Raw genomic sequence first — 22,889 nt, forward strand, 5'->3', positions numbered from 1 at the left:
TTTATGCGTCCTCCACGTCCTATGAAACGCCCGTCGAACATCCCGTCAAGGGTCAGCCTAGTGTTAATTGCGCAATGTGCAGGTGCACCATCATGCTGATACCACATACGTCGACGCATTTCCAGTGGGACATTTTCGAGCAACGTTGGCAGATCATTCTGTAGAAACGCGATGTATGTTGCAGCTGTTTGGGCCCCTGCAATGAAGTGTTTGTTACAACACGCAACTGAACGTCGGAGGTTTCAAGCTTCAACTTTAGGTTACAATATCTCCGGATGTAATTAACATTTTACAATGCAACAAATGGCACTGATTACGTATTTGTTTATATGTTCAGATGTGCTAACAAAACTAACGTGGTTCCATTAAAAAAAACGTAGGTTTGCGTTAAAAAACATACTTCCGTGCATTTTTGTATGGTTTGTATTAACCAATTACACTAGCCCCTCTCCTCACGTTCGGTCTGTGGAATCGGTTTGTCAGTATTTGATGTGGTTTACGAAATGTATCCAGCGGTAACGTTAGGTGACTCACCCTGTATACGGCTGTGCACCTCTGTTTTGCTAACGCACCGCTCCAAGTCGTGTACTCACAACACCTGGGTTGCACCAGTGGGCCCCTTCTGCCCGTAACTTGCGACATGCAAACCGCTACATTTACTCTTTTCAACAGTTCGACGGCCTTGTGGCCTCCATCCTACTTCACAGCTCCCGGTCAGCGTAACTTACTGTCAACAGGCCTGCGCCTGGCTATAGCTTATGCGCTCAGAAATGTTGCACTGAATCTGACTTTCCTATCTTAAACTGTGGTGCCGCTACAATACCATCGGCGAGTATGTAAGCTGAAATTCTTGAGACAGGTAGGACAGCTACCAGAGTCCATTGGTGCTCTTCAGGTTCAGTTATGTTATGAGGCCAGGCAGTGTATGCAAGGGGCGTGAAGAGTGTCAGATGTTAAGTGATCACTGTGGAAGACAGAGATGCCACGTGCTCTTGTGACACAGCATTATCAGCAGCTGACAGAGTTTGAAAGGGGCATCATTGAAGACCTCTAGCGCGGTAGCTGCTCGAATGGCGCAATATCCATGTCTGTGGGACATCTGATGTTAGAGTGGACCGTGGGAACGTGAGAGCAGGCACACCCATCGTCAGGTTTTCGGCTGACCGCATCTGACCACCACTGTATTGTCTGCCAGGCGCATCCTTACCTGCAATACAACAAGTCATGACTCACTGCAATCTTCTGTGTAATCCTACACCACTGGTCAGAGGATAGTAGCAGCTGGACTAGGAAATTACCGTCCCACCTGTAGGCTGCTTTTAACACTACAACACGGATGCTGCATTTGCATTTGGAGTGTTGCTTGCCCAGGAATCCTGGACCACTAATGAATGGCGTCGCAATGTGTTGAGCAATGAACTGTTGTTCTGGGCTACCCCAGATGACAACTGTCTACTATTATGGCGGCGACCACGGGAGAGGACCCATTTTCTTAGTGTTTTGGAGAGTGAGAGGGGTGTTACTCATGTTGTCATGATGTGGCGAGCCTTTGGGTGCAACATCAGGTCACAGCTGGCCAAGATTAATGAAACCCTGATGGCACAACGTTACGTGATGGTCAACCTCCGTCCTCGTTTGTTACACGTCATGTGAAAGCATCGTCAACAGAACAGTGCTCGTCCACATAGAGAACGTACTTGTCTTTGAACTGTCTATGAGATACTGCTGTACTACTGTGGCCAGAAAGACGCCTGGATCTCTCTCAATAGAACACGTATGAGATCAAAATGATCGTCAACTCTGCCCCACACCGGTATCTAGGACATGAAGAATTAATTATAACAGTTGTGGGCCAGTTTGCCTCAGCAGAGAATACAAGGACTTCCCAACACCCTCCACATGATAATCAGAGCATGCGTCCAGGCATGATGGAGTCCAACGACGAAGAGTGGGCTTATACCATCGAGTCTTTTGTAAATCTGACTTGAGACTGTAATCACAGAAATAAAATCACATTCCCTGTCAAACCGTAAAGTTTCATTTCATTTGCTTCTCCCATGCTGTATGCCTCACCTTTTTTGCCTGGCAGTGTAAGCTTACCAAACCAAAGGTACTGGGAGCACAATGTCTTTTTCAGATAACAAAAATTTATCTCAAAGGAACTATGCTAGATAGGTTACACCTAAGCAGTTTGCTGCAAATGGAAGCTCATGAAGTCTTAAGGATAGACTTCCACCTGTCCTTTGAGACCATCTGATTTCTTTTCGCTTTCTCTCTCTCTCTCTCTCTCTCTCAACATCTTACTTAGGCGATGGTCAACAGCATGTTCAGATATTAAAAAATGCATAACGATGTGTTGTCTGTAATAATGTTTTATTTTCCCACCGGTTTCGGTTCTGAACCAACATCAACGGCAGTTGTACAGCATACAAAAGTGGAAAATGTGACAATGCCAAAAAAAAAGGTAAAATCGTTAAATGCATCAAAATACTCACGAAAATTAACACAGATACATCACACTTGATGCTTTAACATCAGTTACTACAGAAAACCATAATTGCGAAGAAAATTCATAAATCGTGACTAGATTAAAATGTGATGGCACATTGACACATGTAATGTATAGGAATATAAGTCAAAGAACTTCAAAGTCAAAGATGACAATATTGAGCGAATCCAGAGAAGTTGTCATCTAACGGCTTTTCCTTATTTCATTCGGCACTCCCACAGCGTCCACTTTTGTATGTTGTACAACTGCCGTTGATGATGGTTAAGAACCGAAACCGGTGGCAAAATAAAAAAATATTACACACAGCACCAAGGGCGTACCAAGGATCTGAACTGAGGGGGGGGGGGGGGGGCAGGTCATACTAGTCTCAGGAAACAAGGACTCGAGACAACATAATACAGCACTTCTTATTAAATAAAACAGTAAACCAAAGAAAAACTGCTTTTAATAAACATTTTAAATACAAGAATGCACTTGTACAATCCGAGAAAACATGCAACATTTCTTATTAAATAAAACAGTAAACTAGTAAAAAACTGCGAATATCTTCTAAGGGGGAGGGGGCAGCTGCCCCCCCCCCCCTGCCCCTCGCTGGGTACGCCCATGCACAGCACAGTGTTATGCATTTTTTAAAGTCTCTCTCTCTAGTTGCAGGTAGTGTAATTTATAAGTGTTGGTGTAAAAATGCCATCTATGCACGACAGAGCGCAATGTCTTTTGTGGTTTCATGGAAAACGGCCGCCTATTACAGTTCAGGGATGTGTCTATAGTAGACAGACTGACGGAGTTGGTGGGCAAGAAGAAGCAGTAAATCTGGAGTGAGTGAGTACTGTATTTCAGAGTAGTCCAGGGAAATGGACGCCTCGTGTTTCCAGAGAAACAAGCGTACCACCGAGCACTGTGATGAAAATCTTTACACAAACGGCTGCATTTCCACGCATAAAAAGTTCAACTTCTGCAAGCTTTGCAGCCAGATGATGGCTCCTGATGTGCTGAGTTTGCTAGGAACACTTTGGAACAAATCGATGCAGACAATGACTACCTTAGCAAAGTTTGTTTTTCGATGAAGCGACATTCCATATCTGAGAGAGAGTAAACACACTTAATGTCCGGGTCAGTGGACCAGACAACCCACCGGAGAAGGGACAGACCAAAAGTAAATGTGTCTTGTGGCTTAATGCACAACGTAATTATTCAACTGTTCTTTATCACTGAGCCGGCAACAGTTAACCTGGACATGTTGGAACCTTAAGTTTCATCCCAGTCGTAGGAACCTCAACCTTGAGCAGTGTTTCAACAAGATGGAGCATCGTCGCTTTCTGGGAGGGGGGGGGGGTATTTGAGCCAATTCTTGGATGAAACTTTTCTGGACAGATGGGTCGGTAGCGACGTTCTAGCATCATCGCCACCCGTCTTGATTTTTTGTGGCATTATTCACATCTACAAAATATTCCGCAGGCCACCATACGGTGCGTGGTGGAGGGTACCCTGTACCACTACTAGCCACATCCCCTCTTGTTCCACTCGCAAATAGAGCGAAGGAATGGTTCAAATGGCTCTGAGCACTATGCAACTTAACTTCTAAGGTCATCAGTCGTCTAGAACTTACTCTAATTAAACCTAACTAACCTAAGAACATCACACACATCCATGCCCGAGGCAGGACTCGAACCTGCGACCGTAGCGGTCGCTCGGCTCCAGACTGTAGCGCCTAGAACAACACGGCGGAACGAGGGAAAAACGACTGTCTGTACGCTTCCGTATGAGCCCTAATTTCTCATATGTTATATTCGTGGTCCTTACACGCAATGTATGGTGGCGACAGTTGTTCGGCAGTCAGCTTCAAATGCCGAATCTCTAAATTTTCTCAATAGTGTTCCTGGAAAAGAATATTGTCCCTCAAAGGATTCCCATTTGAATTCCTGAAGTATATCTGGAACACTTACGGGTTTTTCGTACCTACCAGTAACAAATATTGCAGCCCACCTCTGAAATGCTTCGATGTCATCCTTCAATCCGACCTGGTATGGGTCCAAAACACTTGAACAGCACTCAAGAATAGGTCGCACCAGCGTCCTATACGCGATTTCCTTTGCAGAGAACCACTCTTTCCTAAAACTCTCCCAATAAACCGAAGTCGACCATTTGCCTTCCCTACCACAGCTTTCACATGCTAGTTCTATCTCATATCGCTTTCCAGTTTTACGCCCAGATATTTAAACTACATGACTGTGTCAAGCAGGATACTAGTAATGTCGTATCCGAACATTAAGGTACAGATTTGTTCTTCCTATTCATCCGCATTAACTTACATTTTTCCACATTTAGGACTACCTGCCATTCATCACACCAGCTGTAAATTTTGTGGAAGTCGTCTTTTATCTTCCTACAATCACTCAACTTCGACATGTTACTGTACACCACGGCTCCATCAGCAAACAACCGCAGACTGCTGCCCTCCTTGTCAGCCAAATCACACACATATACACACATCAAGAAAAGTTTTGCATCACTCCAGTTCCCAGAACTCCTGAAGCAGGCATTGACTGTGGATGTTGTATCACAGACACAGTCCCTTTGACTGTTCAGAGATGCCACTAAACCCACCCAAAGATGTAAATAACCATGCATGAGCAGCGACTATTAGACAGAGGGAGCCCGTCAGCCGATCAGTTCCAGTCATTCCACAGGAGTTCAACCTTGCCCGGATGGTCAACCCCGCGATTCCATCGCGTCCACATTGTTACTTTGTGCCAGGAAGGGCTCTCAACAATGGGAGTGTCCAGGCGTCTCGGGGTGAACCAAAGCGATGTTGTCTGGACATGGAGGAGATATAGAGAGACAGGATGCCATTATGTGGGGCCGACGTACGCCGCTGGTGGTCATGGAAGGCGCCGTAACGGTTGTACAATACGTGAATGCCATCCTCCGACCGATAGTGCAACCATATTGGCAGCTTATTGGCAAGGCATTCGACTTCATGGACGACAATTCGAGCCCCCATCTTGCACATCTTGTGCATGACTTCATTCAGGATAACGACATCGCTCGTCTAGAGTGGCCACCATGCTGTCCAGACATGAACCCTATCGATCATGCCGGGGTAGATTGAAAAGGGCTGTTTATGGACGACGTGACACACCAACCACTCTGAGGGCTCTACGCCGAATCGCCGTTGAGCAGTGTGACAATCTGGACCAACAGTGCCTTGATGAGCTTGCGGATAGTATGCCACGACGAATACGGGCATGCATCAATGCAAGAGGACGTGCTAGTGGGTATTAGAGGTACCGGTGTGTACAGCAATCAGGACCACCAACTCTGAAGATCTCGCTATATGGTGGAACAACATACAATGTGTGGTTTTCATGAGCAATAAAAAGGGTGGAAATGATGTTTATGTTGATCTCTATTCCAATTTTCTGTACCGGTTCCAGAACTCTCGGAACCGAGGTGATGCAAAACCTTCTCTGATGTGTGTACGTAGAGAACAACAGTGGTTCTGTCACACTTCCGTGGGGAACTCTTGACGATACCCCTGTCTCTGATGAACACTCGCCGTCGAGGACAACATACTGGGTTCTATAATTTGAAAAGCCTTCGAGCCACTCACGTATCTGTGAACTTATTCCATATACTCAAGGTACCCTCCGCCACACACCGTCAGGTGGCTTTCGGAGTATGGATGTAGATGTAGATGCAGATATGCTCGTACATTCCTTAACAGCCTGCAATGGGGCACCATGTCAAATGCTTTCTGTAAATCTAGAAATATGGAATCTGCCTGTTCTCCATCATCCAGAGTTCTCAGTATATCATGTGAGAAAAGGGCAAGCTGAGTTTCGCACGAGCGGTGCTTCCTACAACCATGCTAGTTCGTGGACATAAGCTTCTTAGCCTCAGGAAAGTTTTTTGTGTACGAACTGAGAATATGTTCAAGGAATTTGCAGCAAAAAAGTGTTCAAATGTGTGTGAAATCTTATGGGACTTAAATGCTAAGGTCATCAGTCCCTAAGCTTACACACAACTTAACCTAAATTATCCTAAGGACAAACACACACACACACACCCATGCCCGAGGGAGGACTCGAACCTCCGCGGGGACCAGCCGCAAAGTCCAGGACTGCAGTGCCCTCGACCGCTCGGCTAATCCCGCACGGAATTTGCAGCAAACAGAAGTTTGGGATATTGTTCTGTAATTTTGCAGCTCCGTTCCTTTACCTTTCTTATGTACTAGAGTCATTTGCGCTTTTTTCCAGTCGCTTGGCACTTTGTGCTGTATGTTAAATATACGAGGCCTGTTCAGAAAGTAAGCTCCGATTGATTGCCAAATTGAAACCACAGTGAACATCAGAAATGTTTTACTTGTAACAATTAGCTACACCTTTCAGCTACTTCTCTATGTAGTCGCCGTTCTGACTTAGACTTTTGTCATAGCGTTGTACCAACTTTTCAATAGCTTCATCATAGAAGGCAGCCGCCAGTGCTTTCCGCCAATTCTCCACGCTGGCCTACACCTCGTTGTCTGTGTCAAAATGTTGTCTTCAAAGACAGCGGTTCATGTGACCAGAGATGAAACTCAGGGGGAGACAATTGCGGACTGTATTGTGGGTAATCTAACATTTCCATTTGAAAACGATGCAGGAGCATCTTCATTGCCCCTGCAGAATGCGGCTGAGAATTGTCGTGAAGACGAAACAGCACGACAGTTATGTAATGTTGGCTGCATAGCTTCAGGCGAAATTTCTCACCAGGCCCTCGTACTTGGCGGCAGACACTATTTTCTAGACATCTTTACGCACTCACTGCGAGCTCAGAAATGAGAAGAGCGACGTGATGCTAACTGGGGTTATACTAGAGACACTACCCAACACATCTGTGCAAAGCTTTATCGGATTTTCATAGTCGTTTCCATTTCGCGACCGATCGGAGCTTACTTTCTGAACGCCCCTCGTATATTCAGTTGACCAGTTTCTGACGTGCAAACTCCTATGGCACGAATAACAGATGTTGTAAAGGCGATAAAGGGAGAGGTATTTGCAAAGACATTGAAAGAAACCAAGTTAAGTATTGAAGGGCGTGTGTGAGACACTGCCTTGACGATCAACAGCAGCAGTAAATTAAGAATGAACTCGCATATTGCGATTGTGATTCCGTGAGCACAAGGGAGAGCAGACACCAGGACTGATGAAGATTTTAGGCACTCTTGGAAGCATGCTCGGATAGCCGAAGTGGTTACCGTGACCACTCGCTGCAAATGGAAAATCCTGGTTCAAGCCCCAGTCAAGCACAAATTGTCATTTGTTCTTAAATATTCTACGGCTGACGAAGAAGCACAATCGCAGTTCGGGAGTTCATTCTTTGAGTACAGTATCATTCGCAAGGAATCACTGCAGTAAGAATGAGCTGATGTGGAGACCTAGCAGAGTGGCAGTAAGGAGCTATCGTGTTTGCCCAAAAGAACTATGCGAATGAAGTTGCCGGACTTGTTGGTGTATATTCACAGACCTACAATAACAGAGACGAAAGTTTCGTTATTTTGGCCTAAGTAGTTTGTTACACTCCATACGTTTAAAGTACTAGCACCACATGGCAAATTATTTCGGTGTGTAAAAAAACAAATGTGCAGAGAGTAATAAATATTATACAGACCAAACTCGGCGAAACTATCACATCTGTAAGAACGAACGTAGTGGGCGGAATAGTTGGCTGAAGTTCGTGGCGCATATGCAAACCAGCAAACACAAACTTCGTGTAGAAGGAGAAGAGACGAAACTACTGCACAGAGTTTCAAAAGAGTTCTTATCTAAACATGCTAGAAAAAATTGGAATTTACGTCTATCGGTAAAAAATTCCGGGAGAGCTGCTGCAAGAAGAAATTTATTTTGCTCACAGTAGTTATTATGAAATTTTCAAAGGCACGTTTTAGGCTGTACAATCGCACCGTGTTGGGATCGGATTGGTACTGTACAACGATTCTGCTGCGGCAGCGTCGAGTCTGACACAACAGAACAGAAGAAATCTCAGTTTGGAGCCCTCTACTATGATTTAATGGAAAACAAAAGAGGACCCATTCTAAAACGTTTTGTAACTGTTTTCTTTTAATGATATGTTTTTCTCCATCTAGTAAATCCTCTGCAATCTTTTATTTTTAATGCTCTGGAACATTTTGAGTGTAAATTGTTTCAAGGTTGCATTTTAAATCGATTAGTACGTGTAGACGTCGGGCATTAAGGATACGTAGGAATCTTACACGAATCAAACTACTTTGAAATTTTAATATACGCGATATAACTAAATTCCCTTTAGACGCGTTGAGGAGTTGCTGTGGGGACAAAGACGGTTAAGTTCAGCATACGAACTCATGTACGGAAACGTACCGTTTTGCAGCTACAGGCAAAATATGACAACACACGTTCAAATCTTCCGCATTTTCGGCGACACTGACCAGATTATTGGACACGTCATTCACCTATCACCTAATGTCCCACGCCCACTAAAGGTTGTTCTACGTGCCTTTCAGTTGAGTTTGTGCTCTGGCCAGAGAGGTTTGTACCTGCTTTTATGCTTGTGGTCTCTTTTCACACTGTATTACTCTGCCCACTTACAGAGCTTTGTACCTCCAGCTGTGTTTGTGGGCTTCATTCGTGGTAATCATTCACTACAATACAGAATGCAAATGTCTTCCCGAACAGGCCACGAAAGCCCAATGGTACCGACCGGCCGTCGTGTCATCCTCAGTCCACAGGCGTCACTGGATGCGGGTATGGAAGGGCATGTGGTCAGCACACCGCTCTGCTGGCCGTATGTCAGTTTTCGTGACAGGAGCCGCTACTTCTCAGTCAAGCAGCTCCTCAGTTTGCCTCACAAGGGCTGAGTGCACCCCGCTTGCCAACAGCGTTCGGCAGACCGGGTGGTCACCCATCCAATTCCTAGCCCAGCCCGACAGCACTTAACTTCGGTGATCTGAGGGGAAACGGCGTTACCACTGCGGAAAGGCCGTGGGCATACAGAAGGCAAGCTGTACGTAAATTTCATTTTTAGTACGATCCTGTTGACCATAGGGAACTACATGTTTGCGGAATACGCCGACAGGATGTTATTGTACGGCGAAGCTCGATGCAATGGGAGGGGTGCTCCGTCAGTTGAATGCCGAGCGTTTTCCACTGCGCCAGAGACTGCCGCACTCCCTCTTCGTAGTGCAGCCCCAGCGGGCCACCGAGATGGGTACTTTCATCACCAGCAGAGCCGACTGTGCTGCCCCACGGCAGCGCCGCACATTCGAGTTTGAAGAGGCTGTACTCCACATAGTGAAGAGGACGGGATGACGTGTACCAGAAACACAGCAGGTACACTGTGTATCACCAGGTTCTCTGGCGTGTTCTGCATGAGCAGGAGCTACATCAGTACTACCCAATGCAGCTACAGGATTGTGCGTCTGCAGTCTACTTCTACAGGTGGTTCTTGCACCACTGTGTGGACATCCTACGGCGGATCCCTTCCACGGATGAAGCCAAGTTCATCAGGCGAGGTGTTCTCAATTCGCACAACAATCGTGTATCGGCTGATGAAAATCCGCAAGGTGTGTGGTCCCGAGGGTTTCAGGAACGGTACGCTGTGACTACTTCGGAAGCGTTCCACAACATCTCATGCGTGCCACGTATTTTTGATTCACTGGTGGTCTACTGTATGGACTCTGGAAGATGTGCCATTGTGTGTGTATCAAGACATGTGGTTATAGCACAATGACGCATCACCTCATTTTTCACATGTGGTCTGGGATCATCTGGGCCAACAATCTGGCCAACAGTGCATAGATTGTGGTGGCCTGATTGCTTGGCCTACCTGATCTCCCAACTTGAACCTGCTAGGTCTACTATCTGTTGGATCACATGAAATCCTTGACCAAGGAGACACGCCCCCCCCCCTCCCCCTGATATCCGAGAAAGACCTGCTGGCACGGGTTACGGCTGTGGTAGATGTTGGGGGGCCAGGGATTGGTGACTGTGAGAACCTGAACATGGTAGAGAGGTACCTTATCTGTGCTGACGTCGATGGTCGTCACATAGAGTCCTACCCGTAAGCGGACCAAGACGATAAGCTGCAGAAGCCATACAGCAACGTGCGTTATGGTTTTTGCACGCAGCAGTAAAACTCTACGTTTCTGGACATGAGTATCTATTCTAAGCTTAACATTTTGGTCCCATTACAAGTTCTTCAAAGTCTGTATAGGAAATTTAGTTACACCCTGTATAGTGACAATGCAAGTCTGGCTTTAGTATACAACAGTGCCACGCTCTGTTTCCATTAAGACTGATCACTCTGTGACTATATGAATTGTTTGTTATACAACGCTTGTATCTGAATATGGGCGACAACACACGAAACTCGTAATTCTGATGTAACAAGACCGTGATCGACAGACTGAAACTAAGTGAATTCTCATGTATCTTATGTTGTATATACTGAAGTATAAAAATAAATACAAAAAAATTAAAAGTTAAAAAATATGTGTATAAATAAAACAAATAGAAACAGATCTTCATGCATGCCATCGTGCCTTAGACAATGAACTATGCATCTCCATGACGTCATTGACATCTTGTGGACATCACTGGAGATATACTTTGATTGGCTTCCTCAATTCCCAATTTTGCGCAATTCTTCATTAGCCTTGAGCCGACGTTGATCTGTGTGGAACTATACGGTATTATTTCGCACAACGAGTAGTCTGATGTGATAAAGTCCAGGTTTGGTTGAGGCCACTTCACTGGAGCAGGAGGTGTTGCTGAACCACGCCCAATCCTGTGGCCTCGAAAATGAATCATCGAAAAACTCTCACACTTGAATAGCAAAGTTTGCTGGGGCTCCATCCACCTGTAACCACACTATGATCCACGATTCTTTAGCCATCTAGCTGAGGTATTCACCACAGTTTCGACATGTCCAAATAAGAATTTCCAGTCACATATCTTTCAATAAAATATGGTGCGAACGGGTTTTGTGTTGAAATGCCTGCCCATATCATAACATGAGCAGGTTGCTTTCCAACTCATGCACATAACGGAGATTTTGTTTAGACTAGGAAACCAAATTCCTTTCGCATGAATTGCAATACATCGCACTCTCATCAGCAAATAACCATCTTATGCGATATACGTTATTTGTGAAGTGTGGCAACAATGCATGCCACGTTACAACTCGCTGCTGTACGTCGTTACCAGAGAACCCATTCAGAAACGTTTGTCTGAATCACTTCATGCAATACTGACAACAATGCTTTTTGATAGCTACAAAGCAAGAGTAACAATGAAACAACTGTTTATTTCGTCAATTGAACGAACTGAAGAGGGGCATGGGGTCTTTTCAGATACACTGTGCGTGCACATCTTTCACGTAATATTTTTTGCCACTGTGATGATGTACATATGCCACGCTGATATTCTGAATAGCCTTCATGCTGTTAATATGTTTTGCACTGAAACGTAACTGGAGGTCGTCAGGTTATATGTGGTACTTACGGTGGGGCAGATTCAATAACACACTATGACTTGTGTCGAGAAGAGCCCGGTCTGTACATCTGTGTCTACATGTCTCCACATCTCGCCCTGGAAATGAATCATTGTTAGCGCGGTGTCGTGTATGCGTGAAACACTTGTACTGCTTGTAGAGAAACGATGGGGTGGACTGGCAAATAAAATGAGATCAACACACGATAAACAATTTCATTACTTCGATCTTCCTTCCTACTTTACATGGACTACACCTTCCCGATATGGCCTCGTGGTGAAAATGCACTGCAGCAGTTCGTTAATCACATGGCAGTGTACAACATTAAATTCGCTTTCGAGATGGACACAGATGGCAACCTACCATTCTCGGATGTTTTAACTGAACAGGAAGCCAGCTCGGTCATTCAGTGTACAGGAAACTAACACACACTGATGGGTACTTGAACGCTAGTAATTTTCACCATTCTGTATACATGGAAGAGGTTCTGAACACGTCTGTACACAGGGTAAATGTTATTTCTGACGATGACAATTCATAGTCAGAATTGTAGAAATCCAGATGCGTGTTCAGAGAGAACGGTTACAGCAAGGGAGACATTACAAACGCTTTCAGATGTTGCCGACGAAGGACATCTTTGAATCGGGGGAAGATTCATGATAGCTGCTTTCCTGCCACACTGTGAGGCGATGAGCAGCAAGATACCACGCTTGGTGCACAGGCGTGGATTGAGGTCAGTGTTCTGGACTGAATCCTAGACATATAATACACTATGCGATCTAAAGTATTCGGACACCTGACTGAAAATGACTTACAAGTTCGTGGCGCTCTCCATCGGTAATGCTGGAATTCAATATAGTGTTGGCACACCCAAAACCTCAATGACAGCTTCCACTCTCGCAGGCACACGTTCAGTCAGGTGCTGGAAGGTTTGTTGGGGAATGGCAGCCCATTCTTCACGGAGTGCTGCTCTGAGGAGAGGTATCGATGTTGGTCGGTGAGGCCTGGCACGAAGTCGGCGCTCCAAAACATCCCAAAGGCGTTCTATAGGATTCAGGTCAGGATTCTGTGCAGGCCAGTCCTTTACAGGATGTTATCGTCGTGTAACCACTGCGCCACAGGTCGTGCATTATGAACAGGTGCCCAACCGTGTTAAAGGATGCAATTGCCAACCCCGAATTGCTTTTCAACAGTGGGAAGCAAGAAGGTGCTTAAAGCATTAATACAGGGTGTTACAAAAAGGTATGGCCAATCTTTCAGGAAACATTCAAAAATGGCTCTGAGCACTATGGGACTTAACATCTATGGTCATCAGTCCCCTAGAACTTAGAACTACTTAAACCTAATTAACCTAAGGACATCACACAACACCCAGTCATCACGAGGCAGAGAAAATCCCTGACCCCACCGAGAATCGAAGCCGGGAATTTCAGGAAACATTCATCACACACAAATAAAGAAAAGATGTTATGTGGACACGTGTCCGGAAACGCTTAATTTCCATGTTAGAGCTCATTTTAGTTTCGTCAGTATGTACTGTACTTCCTCGATTCACCGCCAGTTAGCCCAATTGAAGGAAGGTAATGTTGACTTCGGTGCTTGTGTTGACATGCGACTCATTGCTCTACAGTACTAGCATCAAGCACGTCAGTACGTAGCATCAACAGGTTAGTGTTCATCACGAACGTGGTTTTGCAGTCAGTGCAATTTTTACAAATGCGGAGTTGGCAGATGCCCATATGATGTATGGATTAGCACGGGGCAATAGCCGTGGCGCGGTACGTTTGTATAGAGACAGATTTCCAGAACGAAGGTGTCCCGACAGGAAGACGTTCGAAGCAATTGATCGGCGTGTTAGGGAACACGGAACAATCCAGCCTATGACTCGCGACTGGGGAAGACCTAGAACAGTGAGGACACCTACAATGGACGAGGCAATTCTTCGTGCCGTTGACGATAACCCTAATGCCAGTGTCAGAGAAGTTGCTGCTGTACAAGGTAACGTTGACCACGTCAGTGTATGGAGAGTGCTACGGGAGAACCAGTTGTTTCCGTACCGTGTACAGCGTGTGCAGGCACTATCAGCAGCTGATTGGCCTCTACGGGTACACTTCTGCGAATGGTTCATCCAACAATGTATCAATCCTCATTTCAGTGCAAACGTTCTCTTTAAGGATGAGGCTTCATTCCAACGTGATCAAATTGTAAATTTTCACAATCAACATGTGTGGGCTGACGAGAATCCGCACGCAATTGTGCAATCACGTCATCAACACAGATTTTCTGTGAACGTTTGGGCAAGCATTGTTGGTGATGTCTTGATTGGGCCCCATGTTCTTCCACCTACGCTCAATGCAGCACGTTATCATGATTTCATACGGGATACTCTACCCGTGCTGCTAGAACATATGCCTTTAGAAGTACGACACAACATGTGGTTCACGCACGATGGAGCTCCTGCAGATTTCAGTCGAAGTGTTCGTACGCTTCTCAACAACAGATTCGGTGACCGATGGATTGGTAGAGGAGGACCAATTCCATGGCCTCCACGCTCTCCTGACCTCAACGCTCTTGACTTTCATTTATGGGGGCATTTGAAAGCTCTTGTCTACGCAACCCCGGTACCAAATGTAGAGACTCTTCGTGCTTGTATTGTGGACGGCTGTGATACAATACGCCATTCTCCAGGGCTGCATCAGCGCATCAGGGATTCCATGCGACGGAGGGTGGATGTATGTATCCCCGCTAACGGAGGACATTTTGAACATTTCCTGTAACAAAGTGTTTGAAGTCACGCTGGTACGTTCTGTTGCTGTGTGTTTCCATTCCATGATTGATGTGATTTGAAGAGAAGTAATAAAATGAGCTCTAACATGGAAAGTAAACGTTTCCGGACACATGTCCACCTAACATATTTTCTTTCTTTGTGAGTGAGGAATGTTTCCTGAAAGTTTGGCCGTACCTTTTTGTAACACCCTGTATAGGTATGTGCTCTCATAGTGCCACGCAAAACAATAAGGGTACAATCGCTCTCCATGAAAAACACGACCACACCATAGCATCACCGCCTCCGAATTTCACTGTTGACACTACACACGCTGGCAGATGAGGTTCAACGGACATTCGCCATACCCACACCCTGCCATCGGATCGCCACATTGTGTACCGTAATTCGTCACTCCACACAACGTTTTTCCACTGTTCAGCCGTCCAATGTTTACGCTCCTTACACCAAGCGAGGCGTCGTTTGGCAATTACCGGCTTGATGTGAGGCTTATGAGCAGCCGCTCGACCATGAATTCAAGTTTTATCACCTCCTGCCTAATTGTCATAGTACTTGCAGTGGATTCTGATGCAGTTTGGAATTCCTGTGTGATAGCCTGGATAGATGTCTGCCTATTACACTTACGACACCCTTCAACTGTCGATGGTGTCTGTCAGTCAACAAACGAGGTCAGCCCGTGCGCTTTTGTGCTGTGCGTATCCCTTCACGTTTCCACTTCACTATCACATCGGAAACAGTGGACCTATGGATGGTTGAAATGCCTCTGAGCACTATGGGACTTAACATCTGAGATCATCAGTCCCCTAGAACAGAAATACTTAAACCTAACTAACCTAAGGACATCACACACATCTATGCCCGAGGCAGGATTCGAACCTGCGACCGTAGCGGTCACGCGGTTCCAGACTGAAGCGCCTAGAACCGCACGGCCACACCGGCCGGCTGGACCTATGGATGTTTAGGAGTGTGGAAATCTCGCACACAGACTTACGACGCAAGTGACACCACGTCGGTGAGTTCCGCGGAGCGCCCCATTCTGTTCTCTGACGATGTCAAGTGACTACTGAGGTCGCTGATATGGAGTACCAGGCAGTAGGTGGCAGTGCAATACGCCTAATATGAAAAACGTATTGATTTCGAGGTGTCCGGATACTTTTGATCACATAGCGTATGTTACGCCCAGTTAAAGTCGAGATGGCTCCTCAGGAGCTCTGTGCGTATGGCGTCCCCTGCGAATGCTGCTGCATCTATGTGGTCCAGTCGCACCAATACGACCAACACCTATTTTCGACGCCAGTGTGCGATAACCACTCACACAGGGTAGATTACAGCACTAGCAGTGTTGACCATATAAAGCGCGTCGGGGGAAGCGGAAAACAGAGCAGTTGTTGTCGTAATGTGGAGATTATGTGATAGTTGTTCACGTGCCACCGAGAAAATATACTGTGCGTGGCAAAATAATACTATCCAAAATCGTCGCCGAGGCGACTTGGTGTACCAAAGGCCATAGATGACAAGGGTAAACGATGGCTATCTACGTGTGTACTGTCGAATAGACGTGCAACTTTTGAGCAGCTTACCACACAGATGAATCAACGTGCACCAACATTGTCCCCTTAATGACTGTTATGCGAATGAAACTTTCTGGCAGATTAAAACTGTGTGCCCGACCGAGACTGTAACTCGGGACCTTTGCCTTTCGCGGGCAAGTGCTCTACCAACTGAGCTACCGAAGCACGACTCACGCCCGCTACTCACAGCTTTACTTCTGCCAGTACCTCGTCTCCTACCTTCCAAACTTTACAGAAGCTCTCCTGCGAACCTTGCAGAACTAGCACTCCTGAAAGAAAGGATATTGCGGAGACATGGCTTAGCCACAGCCTGCGGGATGTTTCCAGAATGAGATTTTCACTCTGCAGCGGAGTGTGCGCTGGTATGAAACTTCCTGGCAGATTAAAACTGTGTGCCCGACCGAGACTCGAACTCGGGACCTTTGCCTTTCGCGGGCAAGTGCTCTACCAACTGAGCTACCGAAGCACGACTCACGCCCGCTACTCACAGCTTTACTTCTGCCAGTACCTCGTCTCCTACCTTCCAAACTTTACAGAAGCTCTCCTGCGAACCTTGCAGAACTAGCACTCCTGAAAGAAAGGATGTTGCGGAGACATGGCTTAGCCACAGCCTGGGGGATGTTTCCAGAATGAGATTTTCACTCTGCAGCGGAGTGTGCGCTGGTATGAAACTTCCTGGCAGATTAAAACTGTGTGCCCGACCGAGACTCGAACTCGGGACCTTTGCCTTTCGCGGGCAAGTGCTCTACCAACTGAGCTACCGAAGCACGACTCACGGCCGGTACTCACAGCTTTACTTCTGCCAGTATCTCGTCTCCTACCTTCCAAACTTTACAGAAGCTCTCCTGCGAACCTTGCAGAAGTAGCACTCCTGAAAGAAAGGATATTGCGGTCGGGCACACAGTTTTAATCTGCCAGGAAGTTTCATATCAGCGCACACTCCGTTGCAGAGTGAAAATCTCATTCTGTTATGCGAATGTTGCTGTGTATCGGCCTCCGCTGCGGGCGCTTAGTTCACGGACCCATGCTGAATGCTGTTCACTGGTGAGGAAGGCTGGAATTTGCACGCCACTACCGGAGCTAGACCTCCACTGAGTGGCGTTTTCGGATTAATTATTTTTTGTGCTCCATCGGCAAGACAGCTGTTGGCGTATGCAGCTAGAGTCGTCTGAAGGCAAACACCCTGGAAGAGTCATTGGTCCAGGCCAGAGGAAGGAGCGTTATGGTCTGGGTAATGTTAACGTGGCACTCGCTGGGTGATTTCGTCATTCTGCAAGGCACAATCATTCAACACAAATACGAGGTGCGACAATAAAGTAATGAGACTGGTGTGAAAAAAAAAGTTGCTTACCGTTGTAGTCAAGTTTAGTGTTGTCTCCTTCAAAGTAGTTCCCTTCTGATTGCACACACTTTTTCCAGCGTCTCTGCCATTGATGGTAACATTTCTGGAACTCATCTTCTGTAATATCCTCCAAGACCCTCGTCATTACTTTTTGGACATCTTGTGTTGATTGCAAATGGTTTCCGCTGACCGCCGTTTTGACTCTTGGAAATAGAAAAAAGTCACACGGAGCGATATCTGGTGAATAAGGTGGCTGTGGTAGTACTGAAATTCGTTTCGAAGTTAAAAATTTGTGTACAGGATGGAGCACTATCGTGATGCAGAATCCAATTATCAGCAATGTTGGCACGGACACGAAGAACTCTTTTACGGAGTCTTTCTAAAATTTCTTTGTAGTAATATTGGTTAACTGTTTGTCCAGGAGGCACCCACTCTTTATGAACAATTCCCTTAGAATTAAAGAAGCACACAAGCATGCATTTCACTTTTGACTCTGACACGCGAGCGTTTTTTGGTCTGTGTGATCCCTTTGAGCACCATTGCGAACATTGGCGTTTTGTCTCTGGGTCGTACTGAAAAAAAAAAACAACTTTCATCACCAGTGATAACACGGCTCAACAATCCTGGATTGATTTCCGTTTGCTCTAACAGATCGGCCGCCACATTTTTCCGTGTTTCTCGTTGTTGTGGTGTGAGATTTTTGGGGACCATTTTTGCACAAATTTTTCTCATACCAAAGTCTTCAGTTATTATTAGACGAACAGTTTCTCGACTGATGTTGACTTGTTCTGCAATTATTTTCATGGATAATCTTCGATCAGATCGTACTAGTTCACGCATCCTGGCCAAGTTGACATCCGTCCGTGAGGTTGATGGTCGTCCACTGCGGTCTTCGTCTTCAACATTCGTTCTGCCTTCACTAAAAATTTTATGCCAATGGAAAACTTGAGCTCTAGACATAACCCCCTCTGCAAAAGTCTTCTGAAGCTTACCCTAAGATGTCGCGTTTTCACCCAATTTAACGCATAAAGAAATGGCATACCAATGTGCAATATTATGTGGTTCCATTTCCGTGACGAGAGACACAAACACGTGTTAACTTATTACAGCACAACAAACGCCTGAGCAGTGGCATCGATGTGCAGCTTGGACTAGAAGCAGCTTGTAGACCAAGGTCAAAGATATTGTGCCTACACAAGCCTGCAGGGTTGCCACATCTTGCCAAGAAAATCAGTCTCATTACTTTATTGTTGCACCTCATACGCGAGCGCAACTGACCGTTGTCGATTGCTGTCATCCGTTGTTGCTATCACCTTATAGTGGAAGACTGGTACACATCTTCTTCAGCACCGGAATCAAGATATCATTCAGTTTCGTGCCCTCCTCCTTCCTACTGAAATTCCTGGGGTGTTTTACTACCTATATGGCTTGACCGTATAGCCTTTCATGGTGTCTGCTAGTACTCGAGTCCTATTAAAATGAATATGGTGGTATCCTGGCTGCAAAGAGTGTTCTGCAACAGGTGATGCATCGATCTCCCAGCTTCAGCAACTGCCGTTATGCTCTTCTACTCATTTTCTGACCGTTGATTTTGTAGTACCCACGTACATTACTTTACTGTCACACCTCGTATGTATTTCTCCCAGGGGATCATGTACATCCCTATATGGTGTTTGCTTTCCTCGGCACGATGGCGTCTGCCAACAAGGCAATGACTGCAAGGTGTCACACAGATCGCAGTGTGTGTGTGTGATTCGAAGGACCCTGGCCCCAGACTCCGCGAATTTAAACTCGATCGAGAATCTGTATGACCACCTTGATCGAGCTCTTCGCGCCATGGATCCTCAACAGAGAAACCTAGTGCAGCTGACGACGAAGCCAGAGTCAACATTGTTGCACATCCCTGTCGGTGCCTTCCAGCATCCCACTGACTCTATTCCTGTATGTCCGCATTTCAGATACATTTCATGCTTTTGACAGATGGTGGCAATAATGTGACGGGAACGTGTATTAACGAAGGGAGCTTGAGGAGTCGGTCACAGCTGAACAGACTCTTGGCTCGTGCTTTATATTGGGAGTCCAGCATAAAAGAAGCGACCTAGATTCGAGTTAACAGCTGCAGTTCCAACAGAGACCAGGGGTACTGTTTCAGCAGGGTGTTGGACTGGTTCAGGATATGGAGCGAAACAAAGACGGGAGCTGTTAGGAATTTCTCAACGCGCCTTTCTACGCATGCGTTACTTCGGTCCTCTCTGGAAGGTTATAGACGTCGCAGACGCGCCTATATAAGCGGAACACTGTGCCAGCCCTGGAAGTGAGAGGTGTTTACTCGATGATGATGATGATGACGATGATTGGTTTGTGGGGCGCTCAGGGGCGCGGTTGTCAGCGCCCGTACGAATTCCGAATCTTTACACAGTCCAGTCTCGCCGCTTTCACGAGTGATGGTGAAATGATGACGACAACACAAAAACCCAGCCTCCGGGAGGAGAAAATCCGCCACCCGGCTGGGAATCGAACCCGGGCTCCCGTGATCCAGAGGCAGCAATGCTAGCCAATAGACCATGAGCTGCAGACGTTTTTACTCGGGACAACAACGGCGGAAATAGCCGTCGGAAGTACGAGCGTTGTTCCTGAAGTTGCGCAGCTTGTAAACCGAGAGCATTTTATCAGGTATGTTACAGCGAAAGACTCCGAGGACATAAACTCTGCCGGTCGCTGTGGCCGAGTGGTTCTGCGCGCTTCGGTCTGGAACCGCGCGATCGCTACAGTCGCAGGTTCGAATCCTGTCTCGGGCATGGATGTGTGTGATGTTCTTAGGTTAGTAAAGTAGTTCTAAGTTCTAGGGGACTGATGACCTCAGATATTAAGCCCCAAAATGCTCAGAGCCATTTGAACCATTTTGAACATATAATTTTCTACAGTGCGTAATTGATTCGCTCTATGTTTTTACATAACTTTTATTAATGAGAATGCTATTTTCTTTGTTTTTACGAAAGGCTGGTTGCTACTCGTCTTGCAACCCCTCCTTACATATCGGGTATTTTTTGAAACTAACGTTGGTTGGTTGATTTGGGGAAGGGGATCAAACGAAGAGCAAGGTTGGGGAAGGATATTTGCCGTGCCCTTTCAAAGGAACCATCCCAGCATTTGCCTGGAGTGATTTAGGGAAATCACGGAAAACCTAAATCAGGATGGTCGGACGCGGGATTGAACCGTCGTCCTCCCGAAAGTGAGTCTATTGTGCTAACAATTGCGCCACCTCACTCGGTTTTTTAAACTAAAATTTATTCGAACTGGCCATGAACAATTCCCATTCTTCATAAAATCACGAATTTTCGTTTCATAGCAGAAAAATTAAATTAAAGAATAATAATATCCAGTGGAATAGAAATTATATGCAAAGCAGCAAGGGCTTTTATTCAAAGAGCTTCTAACCAACGTTCCTCTTGTTTCATAACTATTACGTAAACATGGACGATAAATAGTTTGGACAAGAAGAGAATAGAAGCTTTCGAAATGTGGTGCTACAGAAGAATGCTGAAGATTAGATGGGTAGATCACATAACTAATGAGGAAGTATTGAATAGGATTGGGGAGAAGAGAAGTTTGTGGCACAACTTGACCAGAAGGAGGGGGCGGTTGGTAGGACATGTTCTGAGGCATCAAGGGATCACCAATTTAGTATTGGAGGGCAGTGTGGAGGGTAAAAATCGTAGAAGGAGACCAAGAGATGAATACACTAAGCAGATTCAGAAGGATGTAGGTTGCAGTAGGTACTGGGAGATGAAAAAGCTTGCACAGGATAGAGTAGCATGGAGAGCTGCATCAAACCAGTCTCAGGACTGAAGACCACAACAACAACAACAACGTAAACCCAACGCACGTATTGTTAACGTCTTTCGCGTGTGTTAGTTCTCTAGTGTCTGTGGGTCTTTAGCGTGTGGGAATCTTTGTGTTCCGAGATTCTAGTGTCTGAGCTTTTAGCGTTGTAGTTCTGAATTTTCGAGACGCTTAAGTTCGTGCACCACTGCGTGAAATAGTTAACTTCATTGGAAGCCGGGCGAATTAAAAGCAAATTTCTTTGCCTTTCGATTATAGACCCTGTTTGGATATTTACTATCGGACTCAAGTATGATTATCGATCGTAGTAAATCATATCAAATAAATTGTGTTAAACGAACCCTGTGACTTTTGAAGGTTCAAAAAAATGGTTCAAATGGCTCTGAGCACTATGGGACTCAACTGCTGTGGTCATCAGTCCCCTAGAACTTAGAACTACTTAAACCTAACTAACCTAAGGACATCACACACATCCATGCCCGAGGCAGGATTCGAACCTGCGACCGTAGCAGTCGCACGATTCCGGACTGCGCGCCTAGAACCGCGAGACCACCGCGGCCGGCACTTTTGAAGGAAATAATTCGGTGTCCACGTGCAAAGCAAAATCAAAGATATGAGTTCATTTCGAAACACAAATCGGCCGCCTAGTAACTGTTAATGAGCATCTTTGGCGGCATCCACTAAACAACGAAGCTAGATGACACTAAAAATTTGAATTTAGACCTGTTGATCAACAAATATTGACGTACCTCGACGAGGTGAAGAATACTGGCTGGGCATAGAAAAAGGACATTAGACCTGATCGTGGAAGTGTCAGTAGGCAGCAACAGGAGGCGTCACAGTCTCAAAATGATTCATCGTTAATTTCGCGGAAAGCCAGCCGCCATCTGTGTAACCTACGGTGGCTACATCAACTTCATCAACCAGAGACTGGCATTTCTCCAGCCATCTGTAGGCTACCAAGTTGGATTTCAGGTACATCGACTTACTTACTTCGTCGGTGATGCCGCTGTAGCCACACTCGCCACCAGGCTCCATGATGAAGCTGGCTGCCCTCAGGAGTCCTGTATCCGGTTTCAAATTACGCCCACGTCGTCCAAAGCCAACCAAGGTGCAAGTCTCCTCGAACTCTGGATCCAACCTGCAATAAAGCGGATGTTCACTGCCACTGACTGTACTGTGTGACAAACCTACAGGTGTTGTTGTGGTCTCCTCTCCGAAAACTTATTTGATGCACATTTTCATCTCGGTATAACTACTGCTACTTACATTCATTTGAACCAGTTTATTGTAGTCGAGACTCTCTCTCTCTACAAATTCTCCCCACAC

At 45.9% G+C, this 22,889-nt stretch overlaps 1 protein-coding gene and 2 non-coding genes across 3 annotated transcripts in view; all 3 read right to left on the bottom strand.

Moving 5' to 3' along the window:
- The window catches only part of LOC124716824 (collagenase-like), a 57,455-nt gene that overhangs the window by 4,685 nt on the left and 29,881 nt on the right, over positions 1–22,889 (bottom strand). The window contains exon 3 of the mRNA XM_047243377.1: positions 22,554–22,701. Coding sequence (XP_047099333.1) covers positions 22,554–22,701 — 148 coding nt within the window. The remainder of the gene's footprint in view (positions 1–22,553; positions 22,702–22,889) is intronic.
- Trnas-cga lies at positions 16,768–16,842 on the bottom strand. Its single transcript has one exon. It is a non-coding gene; the product is annotated as a tRNA-Ser (tRNA).
- Trnas-cga lies at positions 17,069–17,143 on the bottom strand. Its single transcript has one exon. It is a non-coding gene; the product is annotated as a tRNA-Ser (tRNA).

This window comes from Schistocerca piceifrons, chromosome 9 (assembly GCF_021461385.2).
Source record: "Schistocerca piceifrons isolate TAMUIC-IGC-003096 chromosome 9, iqSchPice1.1, whole genome shotgun sequence".
In the NCBI taxonomy this organism is placed as follows: domain Eukaryota; kingdom Metazoa; phylum Arthropoda; class Insecta; order Orthoptera; family Acrididae; genus Schistocerca; species Schistocerca piceifrons.